We start from the raw sequence: 18,044 nt of genomic DNA on the forward strand, positions 1-18,044 counted from the left end.
GCCCCCAAGGCTGTGGTGACTCTTATTCTTTCACCACTTTGAGGGACCCGGCGACGAATCCCCGGGACGCCAAAGAAGCGGCTGCGGACTTCCGACGGGGAGGGCGTGAGGCCTAGAGCCGCTGGGGGCGCTGGGGCCGGAAGGCGCCGAGCCCCGCTCAGCTGCGGGCCGGGGGCGTGGCGAGGCCGGATTCTGTTTCCCCCCAGGCCCTGAGGAGCTTTCGGTTTCATTTCCGGCCGGCGTCTCCACCTCGCGGGAACCGCCCACGCCCCTCCAGTCCCAGGCTCGACGGCCATGGCTCCAGACGCCCTCCTCCGTGAGGTGACCCAGGCGCTGTGCGCGGCCGGGGGCGCCTTGGAGCTGGAGGAGCTGAGGCGCCGCTTGCGGGCGAACGTCGGCGGGGACGTGCTGGAACGGCTGTTGCGGGAGCGCGGGCGCTTGGCGGTGGCGCGGCGGGCGGCCGGGGACGGCGCGGCGGCCGTCGAGCGTCTGGTGCTGGCCGTATCGCCGCTGCGCGTGTGCGGCGCGTACCAGGGCTCGAAGCCGAGCTGCGTGGGGCTCTGCGCTCAGCTGCACCTCTGCAAGTTCGTGTTCTACGGCAAGTGCAAGATCCTGAGGGACAGGTAAGGCGCCGCGCCCCGGAGCCCGACGAGGGGAGAGGGCCTCTTCGCTCCCAGCCCGGTCGTGGCCCTTCGTAAATTCGGGGGCGACAGTGAGGTGGCTGTTCCCTGGCCTCTCCCCGGAATTCCCTTCAGCGAACATTTATCGAGCATTTACTGAATACCCGGAACTGTGCGCCGGACTCCGCGTCGAGCGGTGTCCTCTGGGCCCCTGCGGTCTCGGAGAGCGACTTAGAGCCCAGCAGGGGGTGGGACACCCTGGGAGGGGCAGTACCGGGGTGGGGCTGGAGAGCGTTGGCCGAGGGAAGAGGGAGGGAGCTCCAGAAGGAAAGGGGCTGCGGCTGACTTCTGCTCGGAGCTCCAGAGCGCCCCGGGCTCCAGAGCTGGCCGTGAGGGCCCACGCAGAGGCGGGCTCTGTGCCCAGCAGCCGAAGGACTCTTCTGAAACCTTTCTCACTTACTTACAAGCCGGCAGTGGCTTCTGCTGCATTTAGAATAAAATGCAAGCTCCTTACCGTCGCCCCCCGTGTCCCTCAGGGAACTGGTCCCTGCCGGCCCTCCATCCTCGTCCCCTCCGTTGATGCCCTTCTGGTCCTGGAACACTTCCAGTCTATCTCGTGACCTCTGCTCTCCTGGACCGCCTTTCCTGGTTTGCCTGCTGTATCGTTCAGGACTCAGGCATCACTTTTCTTCCTCTCCATCACATTGTTCTGTTTACTTTTCTCATAGCGCCCGTCATGGCCGCTCATTCCTTCAGTAGAACTGAAAACTCGGAGAGCAGAGGCCCCTCTGTCTTGGCCCTGGCTGGCCTTTTCCGGCCCTCAGCTCTGTGCTCTGCGCCTGGCAGGTGCTCAGTGAGATTTGTGGAGTGGATTAATGAGGTTAATGCTAAAGAATTTGGACCTCACCCTGAAGGTGATGGGGCCCGTCAAATGGCAGGCGAGTAGCCATCAGGTGTGCGTTTGAGGAAGAGATCTTAGTGGTGCGGGTGCTTATTTAGAGGAGGATGTGATGCAGACCTGTTTGGAAGCTAGCCCCGTTATTTAGAAGAATTAGTTTCTTTTCTTTTTTATACCGTAACATGGTGGACATTATTTGTTGCTCACATCAGGTCTAAGGGTAAGGTTTAATAGTCAGCATGGGGTAGGGACCTTGATGCACGCAGTCATTTAGGGACCCAGGCTGGCGGACCTAGACTCTGCCCTCCTCAGCCCATGGCTCCTAAGGCCATCTGGGTATCAGGTTCCAAGGAGCAGGTGGAGGAGATGGAAAGTAGAGAGCTGGTGGGAGGTTTTTGTGGGCCAGGTCTGGAATGGTAGCTATCTTTCTGTCCATGGCACCTGCACCACAGGATGTCTCATGACTCTGCCTGGGTGCAGGGGGAGCTGGGAGATGTGATCCCTGGGAAGCAGCTGCCCAGAAATACCCTGAAGAGGAAGGGACGTATGTGTGAGGAATTTGGGAGAGTTGGTGAGAGGGTGGTGACAGGATCCAAGAGGCGATGACTCATTTTTCTTTATTAGTGTTGACACAGAGCTGACTTCCCTTTCTTACTGTTGACAGAGAGCGGGAGAGGGTTTTGTTTCAAAGTGTGCCCAGGGGGTAGCTATCCAGGTCTGAAGCTTGGGAGGATCACCAGGGCCCTGAGATGCTAGTTTTGGGACTTGCTGGGCAGTGTATGCCATGGCTGCAGCACCAGGAATGGGTTTGATCCAGGTGGAGGCTGAGAGTGGAGGGAGCCCTGGGGCAGTCGGGCCTGCAGGGGGGCTGGTGGAGAGGCAGCACCTCCGGGCTGGAAGGCAGGGCACACCTGGAGAGGAAGGCAGACACAATAAATGGCGGATGGAGGGACCTGAAGACGGGGACCACTGGTGGGCCTTATTAATGTCCGTAGTGGGTAAAATAAAGATGGCAGCCCTATTAGGCTAATTCCCAAAATTTGGGGTCAGATTTTATTTGTCTTGGAAATCTGGTATTTACTGGCCTGGATGATCCGGAGTTTTCTTCTTTTTTCCCTCTTCTTGTGGTTTACACAGGACAGTTTGTTGAACCTTCCTTCTCTGGCTGTTTCTGGGTTGCAGAAGGGAGAGTGGGTGTGGTCAGCTGCACATTCTATACTTTCCCTGCGAAGTTACTTGTCTTCCTCAACCACAGGGTCAGCTGTCTCAGAAGTAGATCATCACTGCTGCTTTTGTTCATTGGCGACAGTTGGGGAGGGTCCCAGGTCCCCAATTCCATCCTGTGCTTAGGGGGCAGTGAGCACAGTGGTTCAGAGCCCAGCTCCAAGGCAAGCATGCCTTGTCTCTACCCTGGCTCTGCTCCTTGCCCGCTGAGTGATCTTGGGCAAATTAGTTTTTATCTGAGCCTCAGTTCCCTCATCTGCAAAATGGGATAGTATTACCCACCTTATAGGCTTGTTGAGGACAGTACGAGTTAACTCACGAAACATTTAGGCAAACCCTGGTTTGTGGTAAATGCCCAATGAGTTTTAGTAGCCATCATCATCATCGTGATTACCAGGCCCCTCTGCCTAGAATGTGCTTCCCTGCTCTCCGTGCCTGGTTCCTCAACCCTAAGTATTTGGCTCAGGTTTTATACCTTCCAGGCACCATCCCTTGATTGCTTCCCCCACTTCTATCAGGCTCAGGTGCCCCCTCTCTGCGCTGATGCATCCTGATCACAGCTGACCTTGCATTTCCCACAGCATTTTAGAGTCATCTCAATGTCTGTGTCTCCACTAGAGAGAAGGAGAGGAGTTGGATGATTCCAGGGTTTTCAGCCTGTGCAGTGGAAGAGGGAAGTTGCCCTTTACTAAGATGGGGGAGCCCATGGGAGGTGCAGGTTTGGGGGAGTAGATCCAGGGGTTCAGTTTTCTTTTGAGATGCTTATCGTAGGTATGGCAGTGTCTTGAGTCAAGCAAATGCTATTTACCTGACCCTTCTGGGTCTTGTTGACTCAGGTGATCATTTGAAGGCTTATCTTTGGATCATGGGGGCGTGGTGCCAGTGCCTGGCTCACAGAGAGTGTTCAAGAGGGGCTTGTTGATCAAAAGAATGCAGGAGGGGAGCAGAAAAAAGGGCTGGGCCCCAGTAGTGGTGTGTGTGTGTGTGTGGTGTGTGTGTGTGTGTGTGTACACGCCTGTATCCACACTCATTTATTCAGCCAATGTTAAATGCCAGTAAGTGCCCAGAGACTGGCATGCTGTGACTCTGGGGGAATGGCTCCATCATTCTTACCAAAAACCTGCTGAGAGGTGCTTGCAAGGCACCATCTCTTCCTTTGTAAATAAGCACTATGATTTTTCATGGCATAGACATGCTGGTTTTCTCTGGTGCCTCTAAATAATGTCAGGAACTATTCCTGAAAAATTTTCTTAAAGATTGATTTTACCAGCTGTATTAGTTTGCTTGGGTTGCCTTAACAAGGTACCACAGACTGGGTGGCTTAAACAACAGAAACTTATTTTCTCACAGTTCTCAAGGCTAGGAAGTCAGAGTTCAAGGTGTCAGCAGGTTGGTGTCTCCCGACACCAACCTTGGCTTGCAGATGCCTTCTTCTCCCTGTGCCTTTACATGGTCTTCCTTCTGTGTCCTGATCCCCTTTTCTTATAAGGACACCGGTCAGATTGGATTAGGCCCCCCAGTGAACTCATTTTAACTTACTCACCTTTTTGAAAGACTCCAAATACAGTCACTTCTGAGGTACCGGGAGTTAGGACTTCAACATAAGGGTTTTGGGGAGACATTTCACCTGTGACCCTAGCCCTGCTTCTTTGCAGGAAGGACTGTAGGAACGGTCACAACTTGACGTCCGAACACAACGCGCGTGTGCTGAAAACTCAGGGCGTGGACCACCTCAGCTTCAGTGAGCTCTGCGTGCTCTTGTTACAGAACGACCCCTTGCTCTTGCCGGAGGTGAGTGCCAGGAGAGGGTGGGCCTGAGTGTAAGTGATGAGGGAGGGACCAGGAGGTGGGGAGACAGGAAGACACGGCGGAAGAGAGGCCAAGGGCCCCACTGTGATCGCTGGGGTCTGCCTGGAGGGAGACCTGGACTGAGCTCCTGGCTCTGCTGATTTTTAGCCCTGCGATCTTGTGCCAACCTTGCTTCCTCTTGAAGCCTCCTTTCCCTCCATGTCAGTTGGGCTGGTACCTCCTTTGCAGGGCTTCTGTGAGGTTGGGGGAGCCCGTTTGGCCAGTGGCTGCAGCCAGTTGCTACACAGAGCGAAGGGGGTGAGAGATTCCAGCTGGCCTGTCCCTGTCTAGCAGGACTTAGAAAAATGCAGGTACCACCAGACCCCGGAGGTCTGTGGGGAAGTTTTCTAACTTGGGGTGATGTGAATTCTCATACTGCATTTCAGACAGTAACCACCCACTTGCTTTGAAGCTCACTGCAATGGTCATGGACTAGCTTGAGTCCTAAGAGAAGCGGACACCGAGGTGGGATTGGAAGTGTGAGAGATTTATTGGGGAGGGAGCAGAAGAAGGTGGGGAAGGCTTCAGATGGTGTTGGTGCTCTGACATCTGTGGCAGGAGAAGGGGAAGGAAAGGGACCCGGTAGGAAGAGACCCTGACTGCAGTGCAGTTCTCAGGAAGCTTCTACCCAGACAGCGAAAAGTTCTGAGCTAAAGTCCCTGTTGGTTGGCATCCTGTGTCTCCCCAGAACAACCTGCCCGGTCATTGGCTGAGAGCAGCCCTTGGGAGCGCCCTCTGTGTAAAGAGGGCGGCTGCAAAGGGCAGCAGCTGGGCCGAGAGTTGCCTGTGCTCTGTGGCAGATCTGAGTGGTCGTTCTGTGGCCAGCACAGGTTCTGTGGGATGCTCTGGCACTGCTTCTTGGATGAGGCAACAGGGATTAGATGGATATATTTTAATGACAGTGCTTCCTTATTACTCAGCTGAAACCTCCCATTTGAGAAAGATGCTACGTAGCAAATGACTGGCACATAACAGGTATTAAGTGTTTTTCTTTGCCTTTTGAAAACTAGTATAGATTTAATTCACCTCACCTTTATTGACAATCCGTTACAGACGAGCGCTGGTGGTAAGGAGGTGAAAGACCCTTTCTGCTCTTCGGGGGGGCACAGCTACTGGGTGGGGCAGTAGTGGATGATAGCAAGGTGCTGTTGTAGGTGCTTTAGCAGGAGTCAGTGCTCTGGTCTCGGGGGCACAGTTTGGGCACTGGGGAAGGTGCCCTGGAGTAGATGGTGCCTGCTCTGGGTGCTGGAGGGCGAGTGAAGGATGAAGGTGTGGGAAGAGGGAAGCAGAGAACGGGGGGCCTACCTGGTCAGGGCACAGTGTGTAAGTTGGCACGACCTGGACTTAGGGGGAGGGGAGAGAGAAATGCGAAGGTGGAGGCTCAGCCATACAGCCTCCTGTGTCACAGGCAGGATTTGGGGCGAGGTTGTGTTGGGAGGGTAGGCATTAACTTTTTGGAGTGATCACCTTGTTAGTGGTATGAGAACTGAATCAGCAGGTGACCGGCCTGGAATGCGCAGCCTCTGTCTCCTGGGGTGTGTGGGGTGCTTCAGGACACAGTTGCCAGCGCATGGGGGCTGTGACCAAAAGCTCAGATCCAGGGCAGCTCTCCTGCCAGGTCCACTACTCTCAGGCTAGCCCCCTTATCAGTTGACCGTTTGGGGGCCGCCACCGTGAGTTGAGCACCCACTGTGTTCCAGGCATTGTATTAGTCACTTGGTATATTTTTTATATTTAATTCTCACAATAGCCCAGCAATGTAGGTGGCATTATTCCCATTTGGGGGATTAAAAAACGGAATCTCAGAGCTGGTGAGTGGCCTGCCCAAGGTCAGACAGCTTGTAAGTGGCAGGATCAAGGTTAGGGCCCAGCTCCCTCTGATCTTTTCCCTCGGGGCTTCCATTTCCAGTAGGGACCCCATGCTGATCTGGGCCTGGGTTCTGTAGCCCTCTGTTCAGTGTAATGCCTGTGAGTTGAGTGAGTGGGCCCTTGGTGGTCTCTGGTTTAGTTCCCATCTCCAAGAACGTGGAATGTAGAGGAAAAGGAACAGTTGATTCAAGTTCAAGCTCCACCTTACCAACAACCCTGTCCAGCAGGTACTGTATGTGCCAGGTGTGTTAGACAGCTGTGTGACCCAGGGCAAGCCTGTTAGCTTCTCTGAGTCTCATTTTGCACTTGGGAAATGAAAGGGCTGTATTTGGCTTTCTTGAAGATACTTTAAATCCTCAGAGCCTCTTTGACCTAGAATTGGAGAAAAAAAGTGTTGGGAGAAACTGGGCCCTGAGTTAGAGAGAGTTGGTGAATCAGTGGGGGCAGGGGGTAGGTAGCGTGTAAGGTTTGTTAGTAGTGTAAGGTTTGCTGTGTGAGTTACATTAAAATGTTGTTTCGTGTGAAGGGAGCAGCTCTGATCAGCCGGATGTACTTTGGATTTTCCCGGTGGAGGGGCTTGTTCTGAGCAGTCCGCTGTCCTCCCCGGGTCCCATTTACCAAGGGCATGTGCTAGTGGCGTCCATCTAGAGTGAGGGGTGTTCTCAGAGCTGTGCGACCAGTGTCGCGATGGGATCGCAGCCTTGGCTAGGTCTCTGGAGGAACCTCTTTCTCTAGTAGGAAGTAGTAGTAGGCTCAGTAAGGAGGTGGTGTTGTGTGAGGCCTTTCTAAGCTGCTGTCTTTTTTCCTTCTCTGTTAACAGATCTGCCTTCATTACAACAAAGGACATGGACCCTATGGCTCTTGTTCCTTTAAAAAGCAATGTGTCAAACTCCACATCTGCCAGTATTTTTCACAGGGTGAATGCAAGTTTGGCACTGGCTGTAAGAGATCCCATGATTTCTCTAATTCTGAGAACCTGGAAAAACTGGAGAAGTTGGGCATGAGGTCAGAGCTGGTGAGCAGGCTGCCTTCCATTTACAGAAATGCTCATGACATCAAGAATAAGAGCTCTCCGTCCATCAGAGTGCCGCCTTCTCCCTGTGTGTCACAGGGGACTTCTGGTAAGGCTCTGGGCTGGGGCTCCTGGATGCCAGCTGACCGCTAAATGGCATGTGTGACTTTGGGCAAGTCTGTGCTGCTTCTAGTAAAATGCAGTTGGCCATCCCCTCCTGGCCAGTGGGGACTGTGAAGATGAGTTGAAGTCAGAGCTGTGAACGAGCAAGACATTCTAAACAAATGCCGACTGGTGTCGGAGGGTGGGTGAATTCTCTCTGGGCCTCATCTGCACAGAGATGGGAGATGCTGCTTCTCCCTATCCAGTCTTCCCTCTGCCCCCCTGGAGAGCTTGTTTTCCAGTGAGGGACCCCAGAGTTAATGCCATGCTGTACAACTCTGGGGCCATCCTTTGCATTGCATTCTGTTTATATATATATATTTTTAATGAGTGAATGAAGCATATTTTATTTACTTATTTTTGAATGAAGCATATTTTAATTTCAGCTCTCTTCTTGACATGAATGGATCTTTTTCGTCACTGCAGATTGACTTTGTTCACCGCTCATCTCTAGACAGTGCCGACCACAGTAGGCACTGAGACATTTGTTGAATGGATGAATCTGTCAGGACACTTTTTAAAAAAATTTTTTTGAGAAATATCAAGCTTAGTGACAGGCAAATGGAGGGATTTTGAACAGAGATTGTTTATTTAATAAGCATTTCTTGAGTACCTGTTGGTTGGGACGTGAATACCATGGTCCCTCAGGGAGGCTGTGATGCCTTGGTGTCCTTTGGATTTTCACAGTATCTGCTGTAGGCTGGCCATTCTGATGATCCATTTTCTCATTCAACAAATTTGAGTCCTGGCCATGTGCTGGCCACTGTCCTGGGCCTTGTTTATACCTTAGTGACTGTGAGCCGTGGCTCCCCCCTACTTGTTAGCTGTAGTGATAATCTAGGATTTTTAATAGAACACTTCCTAAAATACCAGTGCCAGGATGACCAGCAAACAAACTTATCACTCTAATCTTACCTGATTTTTATATTTGAAAGTTGTCCTTGTCATATGTTTTTTCTTTACATTTTCTTCAATTATTTTTGGTTAGTTTCTTTCAACAGTGAGAAGCCTAGAAGCAAACAGGTTTTGCTTTAAATAGTTTGTTAAAAGTGTCAATTGGATTATGGCCTTGTTAGAAAGGGAGGGGAGGATACCTGCTCCTGGGGGGAGAGGGAGGCCAGCTCTAAGGCTCCACAGGTGTAGGTTTTAAGGTGCAGCCTGTGGCTGTCTGAGGGGCCTATAAAACAACAAGGGAAGATGAATAACAAAATAGGGAGGGTTTGCTAATGAGTTTTATATGCTTATATGGTTGACAGTTGGGGCCCACTGAAGTGTAATTATTAGGTAATGGCTCATTGAAGCACTTCTAGTAAAGGTAAACTTTGAGAGCACTTGCACGCTCTTGTTATATTACAATATTTGAAAAAAATTATTTATTTTTATTTATTTTTGGCTGCGTTGGGTCTTCATTGCTGTGTGTGAGCTCATTATGGTGACTTCTTTTGTTGTGGAGCATGGGCTCTAGGCACACGGGCTTCAGTAGTTGTGGCTCGCGGGCTCAGTAGTTGTGGCACATGGGCCCTAGAGCGCAGGCTCAGGAGTTGTGGCGCACGGGCTTAGTTGCTCCGCAGCATGTGGGATCTTCCTGGACCAGGGCTCGAGCCCGTGTCCCCCGCATTGGCAGGCGGATTCTTAACCACTGCGCCACCAGGGAAGTCCCTACAATTTTTATAATTAACCTAAATTAGGTTTCATTGTGAATTGTGGGCTTTCTGTTTATTGTTATTTTTTTCTTGGTATTGGCACCCGATTCTAATAGTTCATTGACAAGTATTTGCTTTTGCAATCAAATCTAGTTTATAAAATGCAGCCTTCACTTGCTCTCTGGGCTCATCACATCAGTAGATACAGAAGGAAAATGTGTTGGTTAGTGGTTCCCCCCTATTAAAAAAGTGTCCCAGGTTCCACTGTTGAAGGCTTCTGATTGAGTCAATCTGAGGTAGAGCCGGGCACTTCTATTTTTAAACAGGTCTCCTAGTGAATTGGGTGCACAGCCAGAGTTGAGAAAAGACTCACCCCCAGCCCCCAACAATGACATCCTGGATTTGGCAAGCAGCCCTGTGACCTTGGGCTCCCTGATTCCTCCCTAAAAAGCAGAGGGCCCACCTTATGTCTGAGGGTCCTTTCATCCAGAACTTTATAAGATTTTGTGAGGTTGCCTTGCCCACTTTTGCCTCGTGCAGAGGGATGAATGAATCCTTTTTTCTCTCCTTTGTACCTTGAACTACCCCAACCCCGTGTCAGAAGCATCGGTGATACATCTTTGCAGTGTTTCTTTGTAGAAAGAAGAGATGCAGGTTCTGCGTCCCCAAACACTGCCAACCAAGAGGAGAGTGATCAGATTTGCTTGTTCCATATCTGGAAACGTTGTACCTTTCAAGGTGAGTCAGGGGAAACCCCTTCATCCACTTGTGGGCGGGATAACTGCTTCTGGTTCCCAGAGCTCTGCTCTGACACCACCCTCGAGGTCCTCTCCCCCCCGTCCAGAGAGGGTCAGGCCATCTTAATTGTGAGCTGGTGGCACTTCAGTGATTTTGTTGAGGAGTTGAGGGTGGTAGGAATTACTAGAGTTTCTAAAGATCAAACTGTAGATGGGGAGCATGACTGTTTGGTTCATGCAGCAAATGAGTGTCAAGTGTTGCCCCTTGGTCAACATAGCGTGAGGTCAGAGACCTGCAAAGGCACTTGGATGCCCAGTCTAGTGTCCCTTATGGAGGGAGGTTGTAGTCTCAGAGGTACCTTAGAACCTAGGAATGCCCTCCCTCAGGAGGAGACACCTGTGTTCACTCTTGGGGGATGAGTATTTATTTAAGTTTGGGGTTTCTCTCCACATTCTCTCTTTTATCAGAAGTAGCAAATCTTGTTTTTTGTGTGGGTGTGGGTGTGAGACTGTATTTTCACTAAACCTTTGTTCTTGCTGCTGTCCTGGGCTTTGAAGAAAGATTCCTTCTCAAATTTGGTGACTCTGCTTAAAAAAAAAAACAAACACCAAAACTTCCTGTTTTGTTTTCAGTCTTTAAAAACTACCCAAGCAATTCATGAATACTTTCACTTTGTAAAAGAGTGAAATGATACAGAGTAAAGTCTGAAGTCTTCCTTCAGCCTTCTCTGAAGGTAAACATGTGACGTGTGGTCATATTTGTTTCACATATTTTTCAACAGATGGGAACATGCACATTATTTAATCTGCTTCTTTTACTTAATGGTGTGTCCTTGAGATTTTTTCTACATTGATATGTATGTGTATGTCTACCGGGATTTTAAAAACAACTTTGTAGTATTTGATTAGAGTGATTTTTTTCCCCTGAGCATCTGAGTACACATGTGTATTTCCATAGATAGATTCCTGGAAATGGAATACTAGGTCAAGGAATATGTGCTGTATATATACATATATATATATATATATATGTGTGTGTGTGTGTGTGTGTATATATATAGTCTTAAAAATCAACATTATTAGTTATAATTTACATACAATAAAATGCACCCATTTTAAGTATACCCTTTGACTTTTGGTAAGTATGTTTGCCCCTGTAACTATCACTATAATCTAGATACGGAACAGTTCTCTCATTCCAAAAATTCCCCTTATGCCCCTATACAGTCGATCCTCACCCCCCAGTTTCCCGACCCAAGGCAATCCTGATCTACTTTCTGTTGATGTAGAGTAGATGTGTGTTTTCCAGAATTTTATATAAATGTAATCATACAGCGTGTATTCTCCTGTTGCATGGATTAACTACAAGTTGTTTATCCATTTATATGTTGATGAACATTTGGGTTTCCAGTTTTGGGCTTTTATAAATAAAGCCTCTATCAGTATTCATGTACAAGTTTTCATGTGGATGTATGTCTTCCTCTCTTGGGTAAAGACCTAGAAGTGGAATGTCTGATCATATGATAAATGTGTGTTTAACATTACGAGATACAGCCAGGCTGTCTTCCAAAGTGGATATATTTCACCTTCCCACCAGCAGTGTGTGAGTGTTTTGGTTGCTCTACATCCTTGCCAACACTTGGTATTGTCAGTCCTATAAATTTTAGCCATCCTAGCAAATGAGTAATATCTCATTGTGGCTTTCATTTGCATTTCCCTGATGAGTAATGATATTTACCATTTATTTTCATGTGCCTGTTGGCCACTTGTATGTCTTCTGTGAAGTATCTGTTTAAATCTTTTGCCTATTTTACAGGCAGATAACAATTTTGTTAAGATATTAAGTATATTTCATATAGTATACAATTCACCCATTTAATAGTTTTTAATATAGTGAGAGCTGTGCAACCATCATCACAGTCAATATTAGAACATTTTCATCACCTCCAAAGAAATCCATAACCATTAGCAGTCACTACCCATTCTTTCCTCCCCCCAGCTCCTGGCATTTACATTATGTCTCTGGGTTTGCTTGGATATTTCATATAAATGGAATCATACAACGTGTGGTCTTTTGTGACTGTTCGGCCCATTTTTTTATTGGGTTGTTTGATCTCTCATTATTGACTTCTGGTAGTTTTGAATATTCTTTATTCATGTCTTTGTCAGATATAGGTATTGAAAATATATTCTCCCAGTCTGTCTTTCATGTTCATTTTTTTTTTTTTACAGTCATCTGTGGAAGAATATGTTTTATGTTGATGTCCATTTTAATATATTTTTTAATGGTTTGTGTTTTTTGTGCCCTAAAAATCTTTGTCTCTTTCAGGCCCAGGAAAATGTCTCTCCTATGGGTTTTTTTTTTTCCAGAAGTTTATAGGCTTAGCTTTTATGTTTAGGTCTGGTGGTTTCTCTTGATCTGTTTTCTCCAAAAATTATTTCCTTAGGGGTTGATTCTTCTGTGTGAGTTAGCTGCCTGTCTGTGTTATTTTTCCTCGTGTGTTGGGTGGCTCTTGGTTGTGTGACCATGTTGGTACTCAAATCCCTGTGCCTACTGGTGGAGGCCGATTCTGATTCCAGGCTTAATGGGGAAAAGGCGGTAAGTCTTGCTTGGTTGCGGGGGCTGCTGGCGTATGTTCGAAGGTCAGGGCGGGGGCTTTGATGGCTTTCTCGCATGCTTCTCTCTCCAGCCCCTATATCCACACCCACGTGTTCCATGGGACAAAGAACAAGGTTGCTGGGCACAAGCAAGGCACTGATGGGGCACTTGCTCCACTGGGTCCTGATTCCTCTCAGTGCTCTTGTCCGGGTGTCTTTCTTGCTCCTTGTTACGTCTGACTCTGAGTTTGTGAAGCCCCCAGCTCCTTCCTACTTCTGGGGTGGCTCTCTTCTGCATATTCTGCATGTATTTTTCTCTCTTTGTTGGTTTGGTTCTTACTGCTTCATATTTTTAGGAATTCTTTAGTAATTCTGGTCTTTTGATGGTACTCCGTTTTCCAGTGCTTTTGGATTTCTTCTTTGTGATCTGTCATTTTAAGGGAAGTAGGGAGACAGGGGATGTGGATGTGGGTACTTTGCCAATTTGATTTGGTTTCTGTGACTAACCTTCTAGAAAACCTAGACTTGGGAATGCAACAGTGAGGTGGGGAACATTGGAAGAAGGGAGGGAAACTGAGAGAGGGGACAGAAGGACCAGGAAAGTTGTAGCAGAGAAGGGGCTTTACACCCCCAGCGCTGAGCTAGGACTCCGCTCTTGCCATCTTCATGGCTGCAGTGGCCTGTGTGGCATCCTCCTCCTCAGGGCACCTGCCGGCTTGTGAGCAGCATGGGCTCCATGCTCAGGTTGGATTAAGAGCTAGAAGCCTCAGGCCTCACAGTGCCTTCCCCTGGCCCCTATGCCCTTCCCAAGGAAGTGTCAGCCTGGAGAGGGGTGGGTGGTGCTCCTACCCTGACAGGTGCCTTCTTAAGGGGAGAGCCTTTCTTCAGGTTGTCCAGGACTCACCTGTGCTGGGCTGTATAGATGAGCGACTGAACACTCATTCCTCATCATTTCCCTTAGTGCCCCTTAGGAGGAAACAGGGAATCTTATTTGGTCGTGACCTCTGGACCACAGCTGTGGCCTTATCTCTTCAGGTCGAGCCCCTGGTTATCACTTTATTGTCCACACCCCTGGTCAGGAGCCTAAGAGGGCTCCATTTGGCCTGGTGTGAGCCATCCCTGCCCTAACTCTGGACAGATCAGGACATCCTGACTCCCCAGTGGGGCTGTTTCCAGCCTGGTTGAACTTGGCAGAGATTTCCTTGGTTGGGGTCCCTCCTCCTGTTCTCTAAGCCCTGTCGGCCTGGCCCCAGGCCTGGTCTTTGACAAGCCCAGGCCGTCTCCCTACTTCCTCCCCGGTCCCTGCCACCCCATTGCTCCCTGGCAGGGTCTCTGGGAAAGAAGTGGCATTAAGACTTGCCTGAAAGACTGCGTACGATGTTAGAAAATTTTAATTTTTTTCAGGTGTCAAGTTAGCCATGCTTCATTGTTATTATTTTGAAAGATGAATTAAAAATGTACAAAAGACAGTAAGAAATGTCTTCGTCACAACCCTTTTCCTCAGCACCCAGATTCCCTTCAGAAACAGTCATTATTACTAGTTCCTTGACTATTTTTCCATCAAGATTTTATACAAGCACAAGTGTGTATGTTTAGTCTTTCTCTTTACACAGGTGCACTCTATGAACGCTCTTTTGTATCTTTTTTCACTTAACTAGATGTTTAATTTTTTTGACTATATATTTTTGTGGTTCAAAATTCAAAACAAATCTCTCCTCATAACTTTGTGCTGCGCCACCCAGTCCTCCCATCGCCCCCACCCCCACCCCCCCACAGCAAGGAATAATGTGTGCATATATGTGTATTTAGTCCGAGTCTGGCTAATCTTGTTTTTTCTATTCTTTTGCCCAAATAGAGGCATTCCACAGCTATGTATCTTTCTACCTAATAGTATAAATCCTGCAGGTGTCAGTGTGAAGATTCCCATTGCTCTTCTTTTGTGCCTCTCTTTCCTCTCACAACATTCCTCCATCAGGATGTACCAGAACCTCACAGTCTGTTGAAAGGTAGAGGGAGGGTGTGGGCAGCATTCCAGGTGAGCGGCTGGCATGAGCCAAGGCAAAGTGGGCAGGAGGTGCTAGGAGGTACAGGCCCCGGGAGCACACGGAAGGCATGGGGGAGTAGTTGGATGGAAACCGTAGACCCGGGCTGTGTGTACAATGCCTTCGGGGGGTGGGGTGTGTTGAGGAGGGGTGAGTAACTTAGCAGCCAGAAAGATCAAGGTGAGCTGAAACCACACTGCTGACCCACCTGCTGTAGGACCTGCTGGGGTTGGGATGGTTCTGGTAGAGACGAACCTGCTCCCATTTCTGGTGTGACCACGCCCCATCCAAGTGTCACATGTATAGCAGTAATGCACGGACAGACTGCCCCTGCAGACATGGAGCCTTCGACCATCTATCTCATGATCAGCTTCTTTACTCTCATGACATGAAATTCATACATAATGTAACCCACCAACACACAGTTTTTAAAAAATCAGTTTAATGTGTTTAATGTCCTATTAACAAGGGAGACATAAAAGGAAAGTGTATATCCTAAAATGCATAGTATTTGGTATCTAAATGCTCAGGTATGACTGCATTAAAAAAGGCTCCCTCATAGATTTCCAGAATGTTCCCAGGTCAGCAGGCAGCACCATACCCCTTGAGAACCGTGGGACTGGGCCAGGCTGTGTATTGCCAGTGTGCTCACTTCTTTATATTTTTATTTCAGATAGGTGCAGTAGAGTTCATTTCCATTTGCCATATCGATGGCAAGTCTTAGATGGAGGCACGTGGAAGGATTTGCATAAAATGTACCTTATTGAGGAGGCCTATAGCAATCCTGCAAGAAACGGGTATGAAATATGTCATTTGTGTCTGCTTTGTGCCTGGACTTTTGTGTGTGGTACGGGAAGTTTAGATACAGAAGGGTTTAGTTTTGATGGGCTTCATACACAGATGCACACACACAGAGTAAGGAGGCTGGAAGCTCCGTGCATGAATTTGGAAGTTGATGGTCATGCTGGTGGTTAGTGCCCTTGTTGCCCCATCTTTCTCTTTTTTCACGGAGGAGCTATGGGGAGAGAAGGGGTGGGTACCAAGTAAGTTCTGAATTATTTGATGCTGGGATTGATCATGTAAATATATCCTCATTGATTAGTCCAGAAAAGCAAGAGGCAATCATTTGTGAAATTTATAGCCTTTACCTGTAAAGTCATACAGCTGAACTACTGTTTATTGTTCAGCCTTTTTTATTTTCCTAAGTATGTCCTAGTATTTTCACTTAGTCAGTTGAGAGTAAATGGGGAAGTCCTGGGTAGCCTTATTTTCAAATCTTGGATTAAACTTGCTAAAATGTGTTGCCAAGAAGAGAATTTGAGCCCGTTTTTGAGTGGATAAAATAAATTTGTGCTTAGGGTGCAATTATGTGCAAATTGCTACTGGTAAAGCATGTGAAACAAATTATCCCCCTTCAGAAGATTAAGTGGCTCACATAACCAGCTCTTACCTACGTCCCCCCTTCTCTTTCTCTTGCTTTTTTTTTTTTTTTTTTGAGGCTTTTTAAGTTAAAATTTATACTCGGTGACATGCCACAGATATTAAGTATATAGTTCAGTGAGTTTTGAGGAAGGTACGTACGTTTGCAGTAGCCAATGCTCTGATCCAGCTGTAGATCATTTTCATCACCTAGAAGGTCCCCTCCTGCCCCCTTCCAGTCAGTGCCCACCCTGTAAACCACCGCTGTTCCAAAGTCTGTCAGCACAGATAGTTTCTCCTGTCCTTGAACCTCATCTGAATGGAGCTACTCTGGACTGTTGCCTGGAGGCTTCTCTCAGGGCTCTGTTCTTGACGTTCCTCCCGGGCCATGTGTGCGCAGGGTTCCTTGGGGTAGGTGTTCAGGGGTGCGCCTGCTGGGAGGTAGGCTGGTCCCTCCTCAGTTCTGCCAGGGGATGCCAGATTCTTTTCCACAGTGATTGTACTGCACATTTGGTGTAGTCTGACGTCTGCACTTTTCTAGTCTTCGGTGTAAAATAAGGTCTCCATTTTCATATCCCTGAGTCCTGGTGAGGGAAAGTGTCTCTTCACATGTTCAGTGGCCATTTATGCTTCTTCTGCTGTGAAATGTCTGTGCTTGTAGTTTGTTTTGTTGAGGGGGAAGGTTGTGTTCTTCATTAGTTAGTTTTGGAACTCTTCAAGTTTCTGAGTATTAAATGTGTGTTGAAAATAAATGAACTCCTGTCAGCTTATGAAATGAAGAGAAGTATTTATCCATTCTTTCCTTTATAGTTTTATACTTTTTTTCTTTTCTTTTTTTTTTGGAGGTTTTATACCTTTTGTGTCGTAAGAAATCCTTCCTTATCCTGAGACCATAAAATACTTGTCCTGAATTTTCTTTAAAAATTTTTAACATTTTAAGAACTGTATTAACCGCTCCTTGCGTGTGGTGAAGTGTAGGTCCAGTTTCATTCTTATGCAGATGAATTACCAGGTTTTCCAAAGACCACTTTTTAAAAATATATTTAAAACATTTAGAGTTTGGGATTGACATGTATACACTGTTATATTTAAGATAGATTACCAAAAAGGACCTATTGTATAGCACAGGGAACTCTGCTCAATTTTCTGTAATAACCTAAAGGGGAAAAGAATTTGAAAAAGAATAGATACATGTATATGTATAATTGAATCACTTTGCTGTACACCTGAAACTAAGACAACGTTGTTAATCAACTATACTTCAATATAAAATAAAAAATTTTAAAGAAAGAAGTAAACCATTAAAAAAATAAAATGTTAGGATAAAAAAAGTAAAAAAAAAAAGAAGTATTCGAAAAGTAAATCAAAAAAAAAAAAACAAAACAAAAATCAAAATGAGACAAACGAACCAAAATATATATGGGATAAAGGATAAACCACATAGAGAAGAAATATTCCAAGTGATTTGTTTAATATGTTGTAATTCGACTCTACATCTTTAGAAAGATACGTTCTTACGGACGAAAGAAGAGCAAAAAAAAAAAAAGTCTTAAACTCTACTCAGCAAAAAAATAAAATTTAAAAATTGTGATAAAATAGACATAACATAAAATTTTCCATCTTAACCATTTTTAAGTGTAAGGTTCAGTGGCATTAAACACATTCACATTGTAGTGCAGCCATCTCTACCATTCATTTCCAGAAGTCAGTCGATTTTTAAACCCGCCAAAACTGAGCCAGATTTGGCAAAATGTGAATACATTTTATAGCTTAATTTCAGACTTAGATGCTAAGTACTACTTTTGTAAGTAGGCCATCTTTTTTGCACCTGTTTTCAATGCTGTCTGTGTCAGGTGTTGAGTTAGCAAATACACACCCATCTGTTTCTGGCCTCTTCTGTTTCATTGGTCTGTGTGTCTCTGTGTCAACATCACACTGTCTCATGTAGAAGTGCTTTACAGTACGTTTAAGC

At 47.1% G+C, this 18,044-nt stretch overlaps 1 protein-coding gene across 1 annotated transcript in view; it reads left to right on the forward strand.

Moving 5' to 3' along the window:
* Positions 1-18,044, forward strand: part of PARP12 (poly(ADP-ribose) polymerase family member 12) — a 44,934-nt gene continuing 26,890 nt past the window's right edge. Inside the window, exons 1-5 of the mRNA XM_022579779.3 lie at positions 1-623; positions 4,398-4,533; positions 7,280-7,580; positions 9,916-10,014; positions 15,327-15,450. Coding sequence (XP_022435487.1) covers positions 295-623; positions 4,398-4,533; positions 7,280-7,580; positions 9,916-10,014; positions 15,327-15,450 — 989 coding nt within the window. The 5' untranslated portion in view covers positions 1-294. The remainder of the gene's footprint in view (positions 624-4,397; positions 4,534-7,279; positions 7,581-9,915; positions 10,015-15,326; positions 15,451-18,044) is intronic.

Source organism: Delphinapterus leucas, chromosome 9 (genome assembly GCF_059928025.1).
Source record: "Delphinapterus leucas isolate spDelLeu-1000000601 "Yukka" chromosome 9, BTC_Dleu_Yukka2, whole genome shotgun sequence".
Classification (NCBI taxonomy): Eukaryota; Metazoa; Chordata; class Mammalia; order Artiodactyla; family Monodontidae; genus Delphinapterus; species Delphinapterus leucas.